This window comes from Bombus affinis, chromosome 9, assembly GCF_024516045.1.
Source record: "Bombus affinis isolate iyBomAffi1 chromosome 9, iyBomAffi1.2, whole genome shotgun sequence".
Taxonomy (NCBI): Eukaryota; Metazoa; Arthropoda; class Insecta; order Hymenoptera; family Apidae; genus Bombus; species Bombus affinis.
This window is the reverse complement of record NC_066352.1, coordinates 3594392-3615204: the sequence shown is the minus strand read 5'-3', so window position 1 is coordinate 3615204 and position 20813 is coordinate 3594392. Positions and strand designations below refer to the sequence as shown.

At 27.9% G+C, this 20813-nt stretch overlaps 3 protein-coding genes across 9 annotated transcripts; 1 reads left to right on the top strand and 2 right to left on the bottom strand.

The window, feature by feature from the left end:
* Positions 1-39: 39 nt before the first annotated feature.
* Positions 40-2881, bottom strand: LOC126920320 (putative lipoyltransferase 2, mitochondrial). Of its 4 annotated transcripts, none has more exons than XM_050730467.1 (6): positions 2717-2881; positions 2102-2232; positions 1796-2017; positions 1583-1727; positions 1397-1498; positions 1054-1308 (listed from the first exon to the last, which is right to left on the bottom strand). In XM_050730467.1, exons 1-6 carry the CDS (start codon positions 2747-2749, stop codon positions 1216-1218), a joined length of 726 nt encoding a protein of 241 aa, XP_050586424.1. In that variant the 5' UTR covers positions 2750-2881; the 3' UTR covers positions 1054-1215. The 4 variants fall into 4 exon arrangements, with proteins under 4 accessions (XP_050586425.1, XP_050586424.1, XP_050586426.1 ...); XM_050730469.1 differs by lacking the exon at positions 2717-2881 and adding an exon at positions 2489-2639; XM_050730466.1 differs by lacking the exon at positions 2717-2881 and adding an exon at positions 2404-2563.
* Positions 2882-3916: 1035 nt separating this feature from the next.
* Positions 3917-7612, top strand: LOC126920313 (protein fem-1 homolog B). Of its 2 annotated transcripts, XM_050730453.1 has the most exons (9): positions 3931-4818; positions 4907-5247; positions 5315-5475; positions 5567-5727; positions 5813-5956; positions 6028-6257; positions 6470-6586; positions 6667-6773; positions 6859-7612. In XM_050730453.1, the coding sequence occupies exons 1-9, from the start codon at positions 4270-4272 to the stop codon at positions 7014-7016; spliced, it is 1968 nt and encodes a 655-aa protein (XP_050586410.1). In that variant the 5' UTR covers positions 3931-4269; the 3' UTR covers positions 7017-7612. The 2 variants fall into 2 exon arrangements, 1 of the variants encoding a protein (XP_050586410.1); XR_007711933.1 differs by lacking the exon at positions 6859-7612 and having other exon boundaries at positions 3917-4818; positions 6388-6586; positions 6667-6737.
* A 1136-nt stretch (positions 7613-8748) lies between these two features.
* LOC126920312 (ectopic P granules protein 5 homolog) lies at positions 8749-19683 on the bottom strand. 3 transcript variants are annotated; one of them, XM_050730449.1, is made up of 30 exons: positions 19288-19681; positions 18718-18954; positions 17438-18637; positions 16956-17360; positions 16645-16867; positions 16386-16558; positions 16178-16318; positions 15950-16110; positions 15741-15870; positions 15119-15663; positions 14870-15047; positions 14622-14645; positions 14238-14465; positions 13987-14150; positions 13712-13894; positions 13521-13644; positions 12926-13447; positions 12718-12860; positions 12429-12606; positions 12157-12354; positions 11950-12081; positions 11631-11864; positions 11348-11531; positions 10709-11268; positions 10420-10589; positions 10134-10342; positions 9797-10042; positions 9516-9732; positions 9233-9442; positions 8749-9150 (listed from the first exon to the last, which is right to left on the bottom strand). In XM_050730449.1, the coding sequence occupies exons 1-30, from the start codon at positions 19309-19311 to the stop codon at positions 8799-8801; spliced, it is 7695 nt and encodes a 2564-aa protein (XP_050586406.1). In that variant the 5' UTR covers positions 19312-19681; the 3' UTR covers positions 8749-8798. The 3 variants fall into 3 exon arrangements, with proteins under 3 accessions (XP_050586406.1, XP_050586408.1, XP_050586409.1); XM_050730451.1 differs by lacking the exon at positions 14622-14645; XM_050730452.1 differs by lacking the exons at positions 8749-9150; positions 9233-9442; positions 9516-9732; positions 9797-10042 and having other exon boundaries at positions 10199-10342; positions 10428-10589; positions 19288-19683.
* Positions 19684-20813: the final 1130 nt, after the last annotated feature.

Genomic DNA, 20813 nt, shown 5'->3' with positions numbered 1-20813 from the left:
AACAAGATGGACAAATGTAAGGTAAAAGTAAACTCAGAATTTTCCATTAGAGTATGTTCCGTCCTTTGTATTTTGATTTTCTTCTTGCTAGGCCATCGACATTGAGTCCCTAAACAATGACTCTGACTGGGTGTCTGAACAATGAAACAATATACGATAATTTCGAATTTCGTTTTTAGTTTACATATCGATATCAATGTTATAAAGCCAAGTTCCCGCGATAAAGTACTTATCGAGATATCTAAAGAGATTATAGAGAAATAACTTCAAACACAAATAACTAGGATAACTAGAACTAGTAATACCGCATGAGATACAAAAAATGACAAAAAAATCAGGTGATCCCCTAAATTATAAGACAAAAATTGCTATTTACCTTTTATCTCGCGAAAAAAAGTAATAATCTATAATAATAAAAGTAAAATGAAAAAGAACATTTAATCTCATGTTTTATACAAAATTATTTAAATTTATTAAAATTATTACATTCAATTTTTTAAGTCTTTTGTGCACACAGATTATTGTTAACAAGCTTAAACAATTGACAAGATTCTTCTATTGGATATTCAATTAATGTACATTGAAATTGATCTTGAAAAGCATTCTGAAATAGTGGTAGCACATCTTGAATAGTAACATTTATATTAAGTTCCTGACTAATGCTTGTTACACCCTTTCCTTTGATACCACAAGGTATAATATGATTAAACCAACTTAAGTCTGTATTACAATTTAGAGCTAAACCATGTGTTGTTATGTAACGACTTCCATGAATACCAATAGCACAAATCTTTTTGTCATTTACCCATACACCAGTGTTTGGGGATGTTTCACCTTTAATGCCAAATTCGGCACATAAACGAATAATCATTTTCTCTATTTGGCGCACATACCATTTAATGCTAGCTTTAAATTCTTTTAAATTTAATATAGGATATGCTACTAATTGTCCAGGCCCATGAAAAGTTATAAGGCCACCTCGATTTGTTTTAAAAAACTCAGCACCTAAACTTTTTAATTTCTTTTGATCTTGTAGTGTATAATCTTTATCTCTAATTCCAATTGTATATACTGGATCATGCTCAAGCAATATTAATGTATTGCAACTATTGTTTTCTACCCTTTGGTGATGCTGATCAGATAATATTTTTTGTAGCTTAAGCCCAGATCTATAACTTAATCTACCAGCCCATAAAACTTTAACTATTTTTGTAGTCATATTGAGATATTAATATTTTGTGTCTCTTTTATTTCATTATCCTTTAAATTTGCCCGTTCTTGTATAGTTACATGCAAGAGCCAAGAAACCTGTAAAAATAATAAATGATTTTAATATTAAAACTAAAAATATAATTGAAGTAGTAATAGTAATATAATGTCTTTATAGTTAACATACATAAGCATCTGTTGCTGCATAAAGTTTCTGCTCATCATTTAATGGATGCATATGCCATTTACTTTTTCTAACTTTTGGGTCTTTACTAATCTTTTTCTTTAGCTAAACCAAGAAAAATCACACAATGTATAATATTAATTTCCATTTATTATTTGAAATTTGCTTTATTGTAATCAAAATACTAACCAAATATTCTGTTAACTTCTCTAAACTCCACCGACAAGACCTATTTAATACTGTATTTGCAAATTTACCACAATCAAAACAATTGTTTTCTACGACTTTATAAGCTGGAAATTCCTTAAAATCTCTACCTAGTTTCCAAATATCACTGTAATATAAATAAATTATGAAAAATACATGAATTTTATTATAATAAAGCTTTATCAATCAACTCACTTCTTTATGTTAACTCCAACTAATCTTACTTTTGGATGACTTAAAAGGACCACAAATGCAGCTGGTAATTTTTTTAATGAATATATATGTAACAGATAACAAATATTTTCACTGAAACAAATTTGTGCCAAGGCTGTTTTACCAGATCCAGTTTGAAAACTAAAAGGCCATTCCAAATCAAATCCTATTGGTACTATTTTATCATATTTTTCTATTTCTGTTCTAAAAAAATTACAATGAAATGTTCAGTATAAATTAATATTTGAGAATCATCTTTCTTTTCTAAGTCAATTATGTATGTCTTACATAAGATTATCACAAATCATAGCACATTCGTTAAAATCATTGACATAATTAATGTAGCCTGAGAATATAATTGGTGGGAGTTCAGATATAGTTGATTCTTCCTTTGGAGGAATCTTCTGGTCTAATGTTGCCTATTAAAACATTTATGTTAATAATAAAATATAAAATATATCTAAATTTTAATCAAATGCTTAGAATAATTATAGTTGGTTAATATGTGCAGTATAATGTATCAATAAATTTTATCTGATTTTAACAAAACACAACAAATAGGGAAAATGTACAGTGTTCCAGTTATTAACCTCAAAAGTAATGCTACAGATTACACTACGATAATAATATTGATACATTTAAATTGGTCATCAAAGGCTAATATCGAATTCTTACTTAATTTAATGAAGATATAAATAACAATAACAATCAAGTTGAGGTTAAGAGAATTAAGCGTTATCGACATTGAAAACACTATTAAATTTTCAAATAATAAAAATTCCTAGATAATTGTTATAATATAGATTCTTTAATTTTTATCGTATGCTAAAACATTATATATAATCTGCATATAGCATTAATACAATCAATATAATAATAAATAATATCGTTATGAATTAATACCTTTAACTTAGAGCTAGAGCTACGTGTAATCATTATTACAACAAAAAGAAATAACTAGCACAACTGAAAATTCAAACAAAAACCAATGAAATAAAAACAAAATTATAAATTATTTTAAGTTTCTAAAACAAACTATCTTATTCGTTCAAAAATGTTAGGCATCTCACTGCTACCAACCAAAAATTAGTAATTTTCTTTATAAAACTTATTTTGTTTACAACAGAGGAAATTTCCTCTCTGGTTTTAACTACTAATATCTGGAATTGTCTCTTCAAATATTTATTATATTTGAAAAATATTATGTTTTTTACTAGTTTCGAAAAATTGATAATCTTGTATTGACATAAATGATTAAACCGTACTATTTAATATGTTATTCTCCTGTAATACCACAATAAAGCAGGAAATAGTAAAAAATGGCGGGAATAATATTTTTTCGACTCATTTACTTCCGTTTCATTCTTCAATTGGGGATCTTTAAATATTCAGATTTCAAATATTTGCAAATGAATCATTTAACATATGCCATTATAATATTCTTTGCAGAAAATTAAATAAGTTTTTCCAATAAACTTTTTATAATACAAAAAATAACGAAAATATAAAAATGGCTCAAATAAAATATTTTGTTTCATGAGCTTAAATTTCCCACCAAATTAAAATTTACATATAATTAGTTAATCTATGTCTAAGAAATAATACTGTGATAGGAAGATTCAATAACACATACTTACATGTGTATATATATACATATTCTAACGATTGGGAATTTATATTTTATTCCTAACAGCAATGTAAATTACATATGTTCTATTAGAATGGAAATTTTTAAACGTATCAATAATAATAAAAAGTGAAATGATATTTAATCCTTTACTTTGTGTAAACTTATTAACTAAGAGTAATTATTATAAAGAGTAATAGAAGAGTGGTTTCGAACTTTATTATTTCAAAATTTTGCAAAATTCTGTACTATATCTTTAACTTAGAAATTTAAGACTTAAAAATAACATATGTGTATATATATATAATATTCAAATCTTGTAATAAATTGCAAACTTTGATAAATGAAATTTTTCGTATATTTTAAAATTAATGTATTATTTGTTTATTTTTTTTAATTTTATCATAATTGATACAAATTGTCAATTATTATATAGGTGAATAAAAAAATAAATGTGTATATTCCAATTTTCATTTTAAAAATGAAGTAAAGATGATTTTAAAATAGAACTTACATAGTGTAATATGTATTGAAAGTCTGAAAATAATTATTAAGCAGTTGTAAAAGTAAAAGTGATTATAATAGTAGTAAACAAGATTATAATTAATATTGAACGTTGTTGTTATACAAGATTATCAGTGTACTATTATATATTGTCGGAAAAAATTTCAGGTTTTCTTATAATATTTATTGTATTTATGTATATTATGAAAGTTTCGAGGTTAGAATGACATCGACAAATTTCAATAAGAAAAGAATATTAGTATAAATCTATTTTTATATCACGCTCAACGTCTAAAAGGAACTTAGAAAGGAAATATTATACAAAATGGAAAATATTAAATTCAATGAAGATTCAACGCAAATATCACAACTATTTTTAACGCGTGTTTATTATGCTGCTAAAGATGGTATGGCTATTATTCTTTATAATCTTCTCAGTAGCAAAGATGCTAAGCTGGTAAATGTTGTGATTAATCAAAAAGTATTGGAAGAAGATGGTCAGCATTGTACACCATTAATAATAGCTGCACGATATGGCCGTGATAAAGTAGTTAAAATATTACTTGATAAATTTAAGCCTGATTTGGAACAGGAAGGAACAGTTAAATTTGATGGATATGTTATTGAAAAGGCAACTGCTCTATGGTGTGCTGCTGGTGCAGGACATTTGACAGTTGTGAAGATACTAGTAAAAGCTGGTGCCAATGTTAATCACCCTACTAAAAGCTTATCTACCCCTTTGAGGGCAGCTTGTTTTGATGGACGATTAGATATTGTCAAATATTTAATAGAACATAATGCAGATATAAATATTTTTAATCAGTTCAATAATACATGTTTAATGATTGCTGCACATAAGGGTCATTTAGATATAGTAAGTATAATATTATAATTTGAATAATATAAAATTATGTATTTAACTTATAATGTCAATTTCAGCAATTTTATTATATTTACAACAGGTGACTTTTCTTTTGCAAAAAGGTGCAAATCCAAATGAAAAAGCAAATTGTGATACAACTGCATTACATTTGGCAGCTGAACGTGGATATACTAATATAATATCTGAGTTATTGAAATATGGGACAAATATGACAAAGAATGTTAGAGGAATGACACCATTAATAGCAGCAGCAGAAAGAACTAGGGCTGAAGTCGTAGAATATTTAATAAAATATGTAAAAGTTACTAGAGAAGAAGCAATTGAAGCATACGAGCTTCTTGGAGCTTCTTATGCCAATGATGAGCGCAATTATTGTTTAACAAAAGCTTATAAATATTTATGGAAAGCAATGAAACATAGGTAAAAAATATTTATAATTTTAGAAAAATGCTATTCAGGAACAACTAGTTAACTCTTGTTGTTACAGATTCAGAGATCCAGATAATATTATTTATAAAAAATTAGGTAAAAGTATAAAAGCATATGATAATTGGAAAGAATGTGATACTCTAGAAGAATTGAAAAGTATTAGAAATAATCAAAATGCTATTCATATGGAATCATTGGTTATTCGAGAGAGGATACTAGGTTACAATTTTAATTCAATAAACATTGATAGCATAATTTTCTTTTATTATTGTTTTTATCCTGCTTATTTTTATTGTTTTATTAATATTAGGACAGCATAATCCAAAAGTGCCACATCATATTATATTCAGAGGAGCAGTTTTTGCAGATAGTGCTAGATTTGATAGATGTATAGATCTCTGGCTTCATGCTTTATATTTGAAGCAACTGAACAATATACCAGTTGTAAAAGATCTTTTAAGGTTTGCGCAGGTATTTATCCACTAAATGATGAATGAAACAATTTTATATATTCCCTATATTTCGTTCTATTTTTTTTTTTAAATCTTATTTGTAGGTATTTTCGCAAATGATACATGTTGGAGTAGATCTTGAGTTTTCTCAAGTTTTGAATGTTTTAGAAGCTTGCGTAACAGAACTTACTCGTAATAAATCTAAACTCAACAATCCTGATTCTGAGGAAGATATAGAACAACATATTGTAAGCTAAAAAATTGATTTATGTGTTGAATTATGTACTATGAAATAACTTTCATAAATTAAAAATTGCAGGAGGAGATGGAATCAAATATTACAACTACATTGTATATATTGACGATTTTAACAAAACTTTTAACATTGAATGAGAGTAAATATGAAGAACAAGATAAAAATAAGGCATATCAATTAGTTCATAAACTCTGTGCTTTACAATTACGTTTAAAGGATGGCCAGACATTATTGCATCTTGCCGTAAATGCTGCCACTTTAGTGGATGATTTCCATACTAACCATGTCTGCAAGTATGTTTATAAGTCTCTTTTTTAAAAGTAAAGTATCATGGTGAAATTTAATAGATAAACGGAGTTTAGTTTTGCTCATATTAAATAATGTTAATAAAGTATTATTAACACTCTTTTTTTATTATTTTAGTTTCAAAATGAAAAGAAATCTGAAATTTACTTTTTGTTCTTTATACAATATGTATAAATACAATATTGCGAACGTCTTACAGATTTCCTTGCTCTGCAACGACTAAGCTACTTATATGTTGTGGTGCTGATGTAAATGCAATGGACAATGAAAGGAATACACCATTACATATTATTGTTAGTTATAGGGAACCTGTTAGGTACAGTTAGCTGCATTGTTTTATTAAGCCAAATCTTTTTTAGTGAAAAATGTTTTTATAATATATCTGAAACCTTGCAGTGATTTTATGACTCTTCATTCCATCATTATGGATCTTATAGAAGCTGGAGCGCATATGGATACAGTTAATAGTAATGGGAAAACTCCATATGATGCTGTCGCTACAGGTCTGTTTAAATAAATTTGAAAAATAATATAAAATATTTAAAAATAAGACTTTTTACATAATATATTAATCTTATCTTTATATAGGTGTAGCAGAAATAATACTAAGGACTCAAACTAAATTATCATTAAAATGTATGGCTGCAAAAGTCGTGAACGCTTACAATTTGTCATATTATGGAAATGTACCACGTTCTTTGGAAAGTTTTATTGAACTTCATGGACCAGGTCCTAATCAGGGTTAGAAAAAGTTATTAATAAGCAGCATATTATATAGATAATTATGTTAAGTGTAATCAATTTAAATTATTTGTTCTTGATGCTGTGAACTTTTTGAGAGTGTACAAAACATTTAAGATATTTAGAAAAAATTTAGTATACTTGTAAATTGATTAATAATGAGATTTTTATGAATGGTATAAAAGTATCATTTCTATTATGTAGATGCAGATAACGAATTTTTTGTAAGAAAAACATTGTATATTTTTAATGAGCAAAGTCGAAGTTAACTAGGTATTAACTTAATAAGTTCCAAATCGAAGGAAAAATTACATTTAGCAATGTTATTTTTTAACTATTGCATGACAGAAAATTGAACAGATAAGTTACTTGCAACATATGATGAAATTCTTTTATATCTTTTTTATTTTATTTAACTATATTTGTCAATGATCTTCCTCTATGTAATAGTATTATTAATTAGTAATTGAAAAGAAAACAACACATTTATGAAATAGAAGTAATACAATTTGTCCACAAAATATAACTAACTTGCTATTATATTACAAATTTTAATTAAATGTATAATGATCTGAATAAATAATATAGTATTAATACGATACATTTATGGTGTTTAGGAATAAGTGTTTAGATATAGAGTTTGTAAATTTGTATACATGCATTTTGCAGGTTAGAGGGAATGTAGAAAGGAAGAAAGAAAAGCTAAGGATTTAATTCAGAAGATTCAGTCACAAGGTTCATAAATTAATCTTCTTAATTTGTTTTTTTACTAATGAAAATTTGTTCGATTTATGAACAGTATTCCTATTGTCACCACGTAGTGATGAAAAGATGGAGCTAATCGTCATTGCTGCTTTTGCTGCACATTCTCGCTTTCCTTGCCTCACTCGGGTACATATGTTACGCTCTTTATCTGATACGAGTGCACATAGCCGTCCTTATCGCATACTATTGCGTGGTTTATCTGCGGATAAGCCATGTGCTGCCATCTATTGGAGACGGAAGCAACAGCAATTTGGCGCATGTAAGAATAGATAACAACACATGGCTTGTCCTTAGGCCAAGAACGCAATATTGAGCGACAAACATAGCGATAGTGACTAGTTCCACTTTCTCACCGCTACGGGATGATAGTGTTTTGAAAATTTATTCGATTTACTGTTTCTTTGTAAGGCTGATTAAGGTTATAGACCAGAAATGTAACTGAAGTTCATTTAATAAATAAACAAACAGCAAATCGAACAAATCTTCATTAGTGGAAAAAGCTAATTAAGAGGATTAATTTGTGAACTTCTGTAATTTCGTTTTCCAAATGAGACTCTCAGTATATTTTTATACTTCATTTGAGGTGTAAAATACATGTATAAAGATTTATAAATTAACAAACTTTAATTTATCAATTTAATATTCTATTTTTAATCATAAAATTATCATATAATTTAAATACTTAAATACATAGATCTGTTATGGACATATTAATTTTATGCATATATAAACATAATACATACATGCAATTTTATACAAATTGTTATATACACATATATGTAATTCTTATTTTTAAATAATCATTAATACATAATGATTCAGATAATCAGCAATAGATATAATCAAACAACTATGACTAGATTTATGTGAAATTTATGAAGATTTTTAAAACTGCTTTACAATATTTATGCAAAAAATGTACTGCTTTAAATTTTTATACAATAAAAAATAATAAATATAAACTAATGGATATAAAATTACCATTGGCCATTTTCATTTTAATTTGATCAAAAAATATTACATTAATCTATTAAAACATGCAAATACCTTTGATTATAAAGCTCTGTTGTCAATACACCTAAAATAACTGTTGCGTTGTGCAAAGAATTAGCAGGATTCCTAATTAATTTAATAGATCGTTCTATGTCTGCTGTAAGCGTTACATATTGTTTATTCAATAAAAGTCCTTCTAAAGCCTGCATAGCTTTAATAGCTTCTGTACTAGGTCGGATTTCCAATACGTTTGATTCATTTGTTTTTGATGATGCTACTCCAGGGGAATCAGGTGTAAATCTTACTATCTGTTGTTCTGATTTTGATTCAGGTAATTGGGCTAAACAATACACTCCTATCGCGCGACTTAAAAATTTGCACCTATATAAATATAAAAGAAATTTTATACAAGATAGAATAAAATATATGTTAATATTTTATGTCATAAAATTGTTTAATTTACCTTATTGACAGATTGGAATTTTTTTTAAGGCCAATGGCTCCTAATATCCCCCATCCCTGTGCGCTATCATCAGCAATCGTTAATAATGAACGTGCTAGGCCTTTAAGAGCTCTAGCAGCAGTTTTGGTATTTTCATTATATTGACACTGTCTATATGCTAATTCACAAGTTTTAGCCCAAAAAAGAGGTAATTTTTCTTCATTTATATTCCTAAAGAAGAAATATTAAATTAAATGTAGGCACGCACACTGTAATGTAGAAATTTTTAATAATTTACACTTACGTTGGCTTAATAGCAGAAATCCAGTCAACTAAATTTATAAGAAGCACTCCTTCTTCTCTAATGTCTTGACATAATGGAAGTCGTTTAAGTAAAATAAAGTACAAAGTAAGAAGCTTTCCCTCAGAAATTAAAAATGTCTCCAATGGTGGTCGTCGAGGTATTACTGATTGGAAAATTGTTAAAACTGAAGCCCAAGTTGGTGAAACTTCTTCAGATGCTGTCATACAAATCAAAATGTTAAAAAATGTATAATTGACTATACTCATATTTGTTTTACATACAATTAAATTTAAAATATGATTCTAATGCAGCCTCCATTAACTCTCCAAATATGGTTGGTGAAATAACTGTTGTTCCAATAACTTTAAGTATACTCATAAGAATTGGATTGTTAGCTGTTCTTTTTGAAAGCCACAATGTCCAGCTAGTGCGAAGATGTTCCATGAGAACCCCATGTTGATTCATAAGACAGAATAATTCAGTAATTAGTGAACTTGCTTCTGCAATTTGTTGGGATTCTGGAACAGCTAAAGATTTTTATTTTTTGTTTTAATTATACTTCTTTAATAATTCTAGATATATGCAATAATTTAAATTATATAGTTGTGTCATATTTACTATTTACGATAATAGCTTCCATATCATCTAGCATTTTTGATAATGTATTGTTGAATACTTTTGGATTTGTAGATAATAAAGGTCTATTTCGTACTGTACAAGCAATTAATAATTTTATCGTAAAGTGTATATATAGTTGTCTCTTTCTTACTGTAGCTGGGTAAAGATGACCTACAACAGGATCATAGCCTGCTGCCACCTTTAACAAACTATTACATCATATTTATTACAGAATGTCTAATTTGTAAATAAAATTAAGATAATAAAATAAAATTATTGTATATACTTATGTACAGCAACATCTATAGGATGGCATTGCTCATTGTAAGAATAGAGAACAACTCTTGAATCACAGTTCATGGTATGCCAACGAATTATTGGATCATAGGCAGATGCATCTAATAAATGCCAAGAAAGTTTTTCAGTATCCATAATTAACTGAATTACTTTATCAGTCTGAAATATATTGTTAATACATTAACATATCCTTAAGCTGATACTGATCATTTTATTAATTGTTTGAGTTTAAGAATGCATATATGAATACAGAGACTGTGAAAAGTATAATTAATTACCTGTCTAACGTTTGGTTCAGTAGATAATTTTACCAATAGATTTAATAAACAAACATGCATCCTCGCTATAAGAACTAATGGATGTGATGCTAATAAGTCATTTATCCAAAGTGGCCAGTTTACACATGTAAACACGCTTCCCAGGAATAAGTGACTATCTGGTAAATTTTGATCAATTACTTTTGCCATCAATTCCACATCATTTACAGATGGATAGAAACGATCCCATGGCAATGATAAAAAGTTGCCATGAATAACGTTCAGAATATGATCTTTAACTGAATCATGTGCAAAATTGGTAACATAAAATTGCCAGACGAAACAGAGTATCTTGCTAGATGCTGGCAAGGTGTCGATAATAAAACGAATACATTCAACAAACATTGCTACAAATTTGTTAGCGTATGGACCATCTGTTACAATCCATGGTAATAAAACAGATCGATCATCTGTAAGTTGTTGAATCCATGCGGCAGCTGGTTCTTTTAAATCTTGCGTCCGATACGGTGCAATCCAAGGTGAATACATTTCACTTAAGACAGGCCATATTTTCTCACACACTTTAAATACAATAATTATAAAATACAATAATTATGTTTATTACAAATATCATACATGATGTATAGTTGAAATGCTTACATTGGTCTCCTAATGAACCTCTGTCAGATTGAAGAGTAAGTGCAACAAGAGCATGACCTACCATACCAAGGAATGTACTTAATGGTTCATTGTAGATTCTATATTTTGGATATAATCCATAAAGACCATATTTTAAACGTTCTTGCATAAAATGTCTTTTTAATAATATAGCTGTATCATATATCTGTAATAAAATATAGAATATATAAGTTTATTTCAAATTTACGTAAAAAATTCCGAATTAGAAATAAGTGTAAAATATTGTATGCTTGAAAGCACAAACCTCTTGTCGAGAAAGAAGTTTTTGCTCAGTAGCATAATGACGAATTTCATCCCTAATTTTAGAATAACTTGGAAAAGCATTTTTTGATTTACCACTGAGTGCTCCTAGTAAATCTCGCCAAACATCTAGTGATAAATCTTGCCTTTCACTATTTTTTAATACAACACTCAGAACTTCACCATAATGTTCTGGGAATTCATGTAATAATACAAGTCGGAGATGATTCCTAAATAACTATAAAAAAATGTTTATCAAACAAAACATATTATAAAAATTCTTTGTAATATATGTAATCATAAAATATGAAATTTATAAATACCTCATGTAGTATCAGTTTCGTTTCATCTGGATTAAGACCCATATCACAAAGAGCTCTAAATATTAAGTGTATGAACGTTGATCGCTCGCTTAATCTTGGACGTTTATAATTTAACCAGATTCCCACGTCAAACTAAAAGGAAAATAAACGTAAAGATTATGATATTTATGTAAACACATAAAAATAAAAAAATTGAAAATAACGTACTTTTGATAATAATACAAAACAAAGATCGACTTTTGTACTCATAGAAAATTCTACAACAGTGTGATACATTTGTAAAAATGCTGAAGCACTACCAGCAACAGGCGTAAAATAAGGTCCAAGTAAACCACCAAGGTTTGGTTTCCGTATAATAGTGCTTAATAATTGTGGACCTTGAGTTTCTTCCCCACTAATAAATATCTATTAAAATTGATATTACATATTAATAATTCATCTATTAAAATTATTTCTCTTAATTTTACAATTATACGGACCTGCCCTAATCTTTCTAAATAAGTAGTCATAAGTTGTTTTGTTATTGGGCAAATTGATGCTTCTTCTGTATAATGGTCTATAAAACAATAAAATAATTTAACTCCACTTTCTTGAATTTTGTACAATGCTGTTGTGTTTTCATTTGTTCGGTTTACAGCTACTTCATGTTCCAACATTCTAAAACGAATAATAATATATTTGCATATTTAATTCATATATATATATACATTAATATAAATTTCAAGTCATTATTATATATCTTAAAGATATAATATGTATTATACGCACCCAATTAAATGGTCTAGAAAAACAGATACGCAAATAAGCATACTTGATGGCGGCAGAGTAGCTTTTATCAACAAATTTTCATATTCAGCCCTATTTTGTTTTATCATGTGATCAATAGGATCACTCATGTGAGCTTCAGATACCTAAATATTACAATGTTGTATAAATAATTTTATATTTAAAATTAGAAGAACATTATTGTTCTTGCCTTAATTGTAATTACTGCTGGACCAGCGCAGTGCACAGTAGGTGGTGTTCCTGATATAGAGTGTTTCTGATTTGGAGGTGCTGGATCACATAATGCATGTAATGTTACTTGATTCTCATTTTTTTTATAAAGTATAGGCACTAGTTCCAAAAAGCCAGAATTCACTGCAGTATGCTCAAGAAGCATTATATTATAAGTCTCAACATATTCTAATATTGATTGAAAACACATTACAGCCTCTTTTATTACTAAATCAGCATTGTATACAGTTTCTTTAGTTGTACCAATAAGATTTTTGTGATAGTGACCATAATATGGAGGAGAAACAGGTCTTTTATATGTGGTCAATTTTTTAAATATTCTTTGCAATGGTTCATCCGTTTCAAGAGGTGAGATTGATACATTTCTACCCTTCTGATCGCAATTTTCTTGATTTCTACAGCATGTACGCTCCCATTCTTGAACTGCCATTTCTTGATTTTGCTGAACTGCCCAATAATCAATATATTCTAACCATGGCGTCTATTTAAAAAAACAATATAATCAGTCATATTATATCACGCTGTATTTATAATAAACGAATTAAAATTTTTACCCAATTATCCTGAACGAGTAATATTAATTTTTGTGACATATATTGTGGAGGTAATGCTGGTAAATAAAGACCTGGTTCATGTAATCTTGGTTCTTCAAGCCACAAACTTAAAGTTTTATAAAGCCTGTAAGAAAAAAATCTATCATGTTTTTCTTATAAGTCTTATATACATTACATCTAATGTTACATACTTTGCTGCATTAAAATAAAATGCTCGTCTGTCATCAGTGATTGGCACTCCATTATCTAATTCTTTTTCCCCTTTCAACTGAAAGTATGTCGTAGTATCGTGTAATCGTTTTTTTAATTTTTTTAAGTAACTTAAATTAATCATGCCTTCAAAAAATTTTTCACCAATTCCGCCATGATGAACTCTGAAAAATAATTTCATTGTCATTCTTATTTCTATAAAACGTTAAATTCATACTTCTATAAAACATGTAAATTCTCCTTTTGTAAAACAAACCCTGACATTGATGGGACTCTTGCAAGAAATAATGCAAAAAAGTTTTGCCATAAAAGAGGAAGAATAGGATGTCCTATAGGTGTATCTAGTGCTTGCTGCGACCAACGATATATAGATAATCCATTTGCTCCGAATGGTTGCATTTTGACAATTGCACAAGCTCGCTAAAAAGATATTGGATATATATATATATATATATTTTACATTATACAAAATTTCACGAATTATATGAAATATTATATAAAATATACCTTCATAGCAGAATCTAATGATATTTTAGGCTGTGCTGACAATTCCTTTAAAATCTCATGCCATAACCCAGTTTTAATTTCTCTGTTACGTTGTTCAGTTAGTAGTACTTGATAAGCAACCCAAACAGATTGAGTAGATTTTCCTAAAAGACTAACAGAATTTGAAGAACCAGTTGCCCAATTTAAGAATGAGCCAAATGATGTCATCACATTGCGGTTAGACGTAGTCTGAAAATAATTCATTAAATAAATTTTTTATATCACAACCAAATTTAATACAAACATAAAATATAAGTATCATATATATATTTGTATATAAATAAAATTAGATTGGTCTCATAAAAACAAATTAGCATATATTTTAAATAAAAGGAAAAACCGCACCTCATTATTTTCCTCTATGGCAAGCTAGTTAAATGGATACAATTTCTCAATCAATATAAGGTATAGAAATATTACATCAATTAAAAGTAAAATTCAAATTTAAGTTAAATACATTATAACAACATATTAAAGGAATAAGTATAATTTAATTTGTTAAATTGTTAATTGTAATTTGTTAAATGGTTTAAAACCGATATTTTAATATTTCTAAATATTTAATGTAATTAGAACTGTAATAAAGATCTTACAGAGAAAAGATTTTGAAACATATCATCCATTATCGATTTTGCATCTACATGAAAAAATGCAGCACTGATGACTATATCCATTAGATACATTACGCTTTGGTCTTTATTCCAATCTGGTACAAGTACAAGTACATTTAACCATAGGTATACAAAATCTTTTGGTGTCTGCAAACAATATCTATAACAAATTATGTCATCTTGTAAATAAAATATTATTATCCAGTATCAATATTCAATATGTTTACTTACTTTTTGTAATTATATAAATGTGAATGTATCATATTTGAAAATTGTTTCAATATTGTTCCTGGAAAGTCGGCTGTTATAAGGCTTTTAGCGACTTTCATATAAGATCTATCGGCCGCAATTAGAGAAATAACAAGACTAATAAATTTATCATTCTTAAATAATGAATCGATACATCCCAAAAATAACGGTATTATATGATGTAAACATATAAGCACTTGTTCGTATTTACAATGATATTGTAATATTTCTAATTGGGCAAATCCTTTGGAACATATCAAAGGTATAGAATGGCCCCATAACGTCATGATTGTTGCCACATAACATGCAATAGGTTGCTTCTCTAATGTACCAATGACCAAAATTTCCAAGCATGAATCAGAGTCCATGTCTGGTACATGAGCAAATGCTGCAGTGGGGTTCGAAAGTGCAAAATGACAAAGTGCCTCATTTTGATCAAGTTGGTGTAATCTAAGCTTAGAAATCATATCCCATGCCCATAATGAAAAAATATGTTCAGCAGTTTGAGGTCTTATCATTGTTGAAACCTGTAAATTTTAATATAACATAAATATCAAGATTGATTTCATTAAATAAGTATTGACATGGAATCTTCATATTATACCTGTTTAACACCTTCTACCAATAAAGAGGTATTTTGGACAGAAGAATCAGGTACATATTTCATGGTGAGCTCAACAGTTAATAATGCTATGCGTCTATGTAAATAAATAGGAAGATGTAAGTTACCACTTCTGTAACAGACATAGAAATTAAACTATCATTATATATTAAGTAAACGAACTGTAGTCTAGTTAAAAATTATATTCTTACTCATTAAATCCCCAATTTAAGTTAGTAAGAATTAAACGGGCTAACTGATTCTCAGTTGATGTTAATGGATATTGATTCAACCATGTAGAAAGAATAACTATATCTTTTTCATCTGGTACCCATTTGTGTAATTTTAAGTCAGTGAATAAATATAAACTTAGCTAAAATTAATAAAATTAAATTTAGACATATTTATTTATAGAAACATGTAATAACATTCTTTCATACCTTCCCAGCTGAAACAAAATTATCTCGTAACTTCAGTAAGATATCTGATAACAATGAGGGATATTTATTTGTTAAATTTGACAGAAGAGATCTAGCATCCTTTGAGCAAGAATCTTGTGTTTTTTCACTAAGAAATCCTATCTGTAAATTATTCTTATGTTTAAATGTCTAAAAATTATATATATATGATATAGATAATAGCACATACTTGAAACAAATCTATTGTCGTTGTTCTTATAAAATCATAATCCTTATCAGTCCTTGCCAAAGCCATATTAGCAAAGGTTGTTAAAAGAAAATATGATTCATCCCCTGGCATGCTACTTAACTTTTCTTCAAATTTTGCACGAATTTGTGAAGAATTTAATTCATTTATCCAATCTTTAACGTTAATAATATAACATTATATTATCAACAATCAATTTTAAAAATATTCATATTGTTCTTATTGCAGAATTATAACATACCATGAATATATTTATTAGTAATGTGCATATCTACTTGCGTACAATCAGTGTGTAAAATATAAAATATTTGCCATAAGTTATTGGATGATATTACATGATAAGGCATAGAAGCTAAATATTGCCACGCTCCCAATCGACGTGACGAAAATATGTACAAAACTGCTTTTAAAAAAAGGCAATCAAATTCAAGTTGAAGTTTTAACATTATTGATGTACGAGTATTCTGTAAGATACAAATTTAAGAGTTAGTATTATACAAGGTAAATTCAAATTTATATATTAAAATATTTTTAACAAAGTAGTGATACTACCTGATTTTTATCGAATTCTTCCCATTGATCACTAGCATATTGCACAATATCTCTAATTAATGCACTTAGTCGTTTGGTTAATTGTCTATATCTTGGAGAATCATATGTTTTTAAACCTTGCTTTAAAAGTCTAATAACAGTTGTAAAAAATGCAAACATTCGAAACAAATGATAATATGTAACGTAAGTTTTGTTCTGATAATAAACACGATTCTTATACCGAATACATAACACTTGTTGAAATACTTTAGTAAAAGGAATTTGATTTAGTAAAGAAATAAGGTCACTTTCAAATAGGTTTGCACCAATATTAGCTATATCTTCATCTTCTTCTCCTTCCTCATCCAACATTAGCCAAACAGTATCACCTGAACTACATCCTGTATCTTGCAATGATTGTTGTACCTAAATTATTACCATGAATTAGTTAATTATCATTTAGTAATGATCTAAACACCTGTAGTAAATTACAATACAAGTACCTGTTCAAGGAACTTATCTCTATCTTTAATAGGTAGTAGTATTACAGCCAATATGGTTACTACATGATCTAAATATGGGTCATTCAATGGAGATACACCTAATTTACCAAGGTCTGGATGTATAGGAACTTGAACAAAGCTATGAGCCCAATTCATTACCCCACCAGGACATCTCAAGATATGATTCAATATAAATAAATGATCTTGCCAAGTTGCTATTTTCAACAGAACTGCTATTAATTTTTCAAGCCATTCTCTAGTATCTGCTACAAATTTTCCATCTTTTAATAATTTTCTTTGAAAATTAAACAATATAGTTATGCACATCCTAAGTTCCGTTAGTTGCGTAATTGCTTGCGAAGAAATGTGCAGTGGTAATAGATTTACACCTTCAATACCAGAAGGAAACTCTACAAATTCATGACAAGAGTCGTAAACTCTTTGAACATACTGTTCAATTTGAAACCTGAACATTTCTGCTTCATAACAATATAATACTTGAGTGTTGTATAATAAATCTTTTATTGTTGATAAATTTTGAGTCAATGCACTAAATGCCTGCTTATTGAAATGTGCAGTGCAATATTCATGTGTAGCAAAAACAGGATTTCCATCTTGACATTCTCCTGCTTCCCTAATACAGGCTTTATCTAAACGCCATAATTGTTTTTGCAATTCTTTACAGGATGTTTTTAAAATTTCCAATTCATGAGAATTGATAATTAAATGATTCCTTACACGAAGATAGTTCGTTAAAAGTTGCTGAAATTTGTGTTGCTGTCTAATTGTACTACTCTTAAGTTGTTCTTCAATAAATTCTGAAATAAATATATCAATCAATGCTAACTCTTTATTAGTATATAATGATGCTAATTGGCTGTCTGTGAAAGGTATAATTTCCTCAAAAGCAGTATGCATGTCATCTATTTCGTTTATGATAGAATCTGATTGATTGTTTCTTTCCCTCTCTTTCTTTTGTTTCAAATTCTTTGTTTCCCTCTCATGGGTGAGATTTTTTGAATTTGATATATTTGAAGTAGTTTGAGATAAATTTGGTGTTGCAGTTCCATTATTAAGAGCATCAGATGTATTATCAATTAATTCTATCATAGAAATCGATGTTGTAACTTTCTCCACATTCCCCTCTAAATTATTCAATGATGATGTCAAATCATTCCCAATTTTAACATCAATTTCATTCTAAAATTTAATTGAAAATGCATTTTGATTATTTGTAAGAAACGAAACATATTTGAATGCACAAAATAGTATCTAAGTACTTTGATATTTGTAACTTGTGACCCTTTTGTCTCTTCTGTAGTTGTTTGAATAGATTGTTGTTCATAGAGTTCAGTGTCAATCGCAGCAGAATGTAATTCACTTTCCATATTTTCAATGCCTTCTCCCTTGGGATAATTTGTAGGAGATTCTTCGAGAAGGCATTCAAACTCTTCCAATGTTGGAACATCTGGTATTTGTTGTTCTATAGAAAGTTTAGTCTTTTCTTCTTTCTTTTTCTAAAATGACATATTTATATATATAACATAACTTTTAGTTTTATGAAATAATAAATTTTATTACTTTTTATAGCTGACATATTTAAAGCGAGTGTAAAATAATCTATGATACAAAGCTATTAGTAATAACAATAAATACTCTAATACAATATATAATATAATTTATCTATTGCCATGTGCTATATTAATTTGACATCAATATAAATGTACAGAAAGTAAATATCCTTTTAACATTCTTGCCTATATTAGCGAGAAAATAATAGATTATTATTGCATACAAGTGAATCAGATAAAAAAGTTAGAGAAAAGAGAAGAAAAACAATAAATGTTTACCTGTCGTTGTTTTAATATTTCCATTTTATATACATATAAAACAAATTTTGTGTAAATTTCTCTTTTATATATAAAAGTCAAATTCGTCACACAATAAGAACATATAAAATATGAAAAATGGTGTTTATGACAATAATAAATTTCTACGACGCTATTGTCATTGTATGTAGAATTTAGATAGATTTGGGTACACTACGGTTTCTTGTGTAACCGATCATTTTTCAAAATATATTAGAATCTCAAACTGATAGTTCCCATAGTACATTCATTCATCATATTGATTTCTCATTTAAGGGATTAATTAAATAACTTTACAATAATAAAACTTGCATGGAAAATTTCTACGTAATAACTGTTACGACATTACAGATTTATAATTTTCCTTTTATCGACCGAGAGTTACATGCAAATAAAGTGCCGCCTCGCAGTGGTCAAATACAGAATTATATGGTGCACTATAGAATTAAGAAATACAAACACATATACTTTTTTCTCATTTTTATTCAATTTCTTTATTTCTGTTCCTAAACATTATTTTATGCAATTGTTATTATTTTTATTTAATATTAAACGAAACTTTTTGCTTTTAATTACCAAATATTTTCGAATCTTTTTGCTAATAATGGAAATAAAAATCAAAGATTTTATCCTTGTTTGGAGGACTCATGTTCATTGAGTTAATTATAAATGTTGTTATTTCCATATTCAGAGGTAGGATCACAATAGTTGTTACAATATTGTACGGATAAATCTATCACACTGTTCTGGGGCGAAAAAACCTTTATTGCACACGTTTCATGGACTAGGGAAAAAAGCAAAAGAGCATCTCAAGAACTATCGATCGAATCTATTGATCGCATCTGGAATAATCTTCTAGTTACTGTTTTTTGTAACTAGCGCATTCGCATGTGAAGGGCGAGCATGAACTCACGTTGTCATTTTCAACAATAAGTTATAAAGAATTGAAATTCATAGGGTAATCGAGTATACATAGTTACTATTAAACGCAATAATATCTCTTTATGAGCTTAATATCACATCTCTTTTACTTGATAATTCCTTGATTTATTTAATCAATGAAATATCAAATAGGTGATTAATCATGTTTAATATTAATTTTTCAGATAGATATATTTACGTATGCGGGTGCCCCGCTTTTATTAGTATATATACATCTACTGTATAAGTATATACAGGAAGATTGTCATAATAGATGATAAAAATTCGGTGATTGCTTCTGCAAGTCAAAAGAAAACGAAAATGAAGAATAAAAAAATTGAATTTGAGGTTTTATTTATTAATTATTGACAATTTAGAAGATTATCTAAAATACCCCTAATGTCCGACAATCTTTTTTATAGGGAGTTTAATTGATGAAATTAACTGTTCTTTCAATTCTACTTTGTCATGCAATTTTGCGAAGTCATATATTAAAAAATAGTTTACAGATTGAAAATACAGTAGATTAAAGAGATAATAAAAATTTTCTCTATACGTGTGATGTTATAGAAACTTATCGTAGCCAA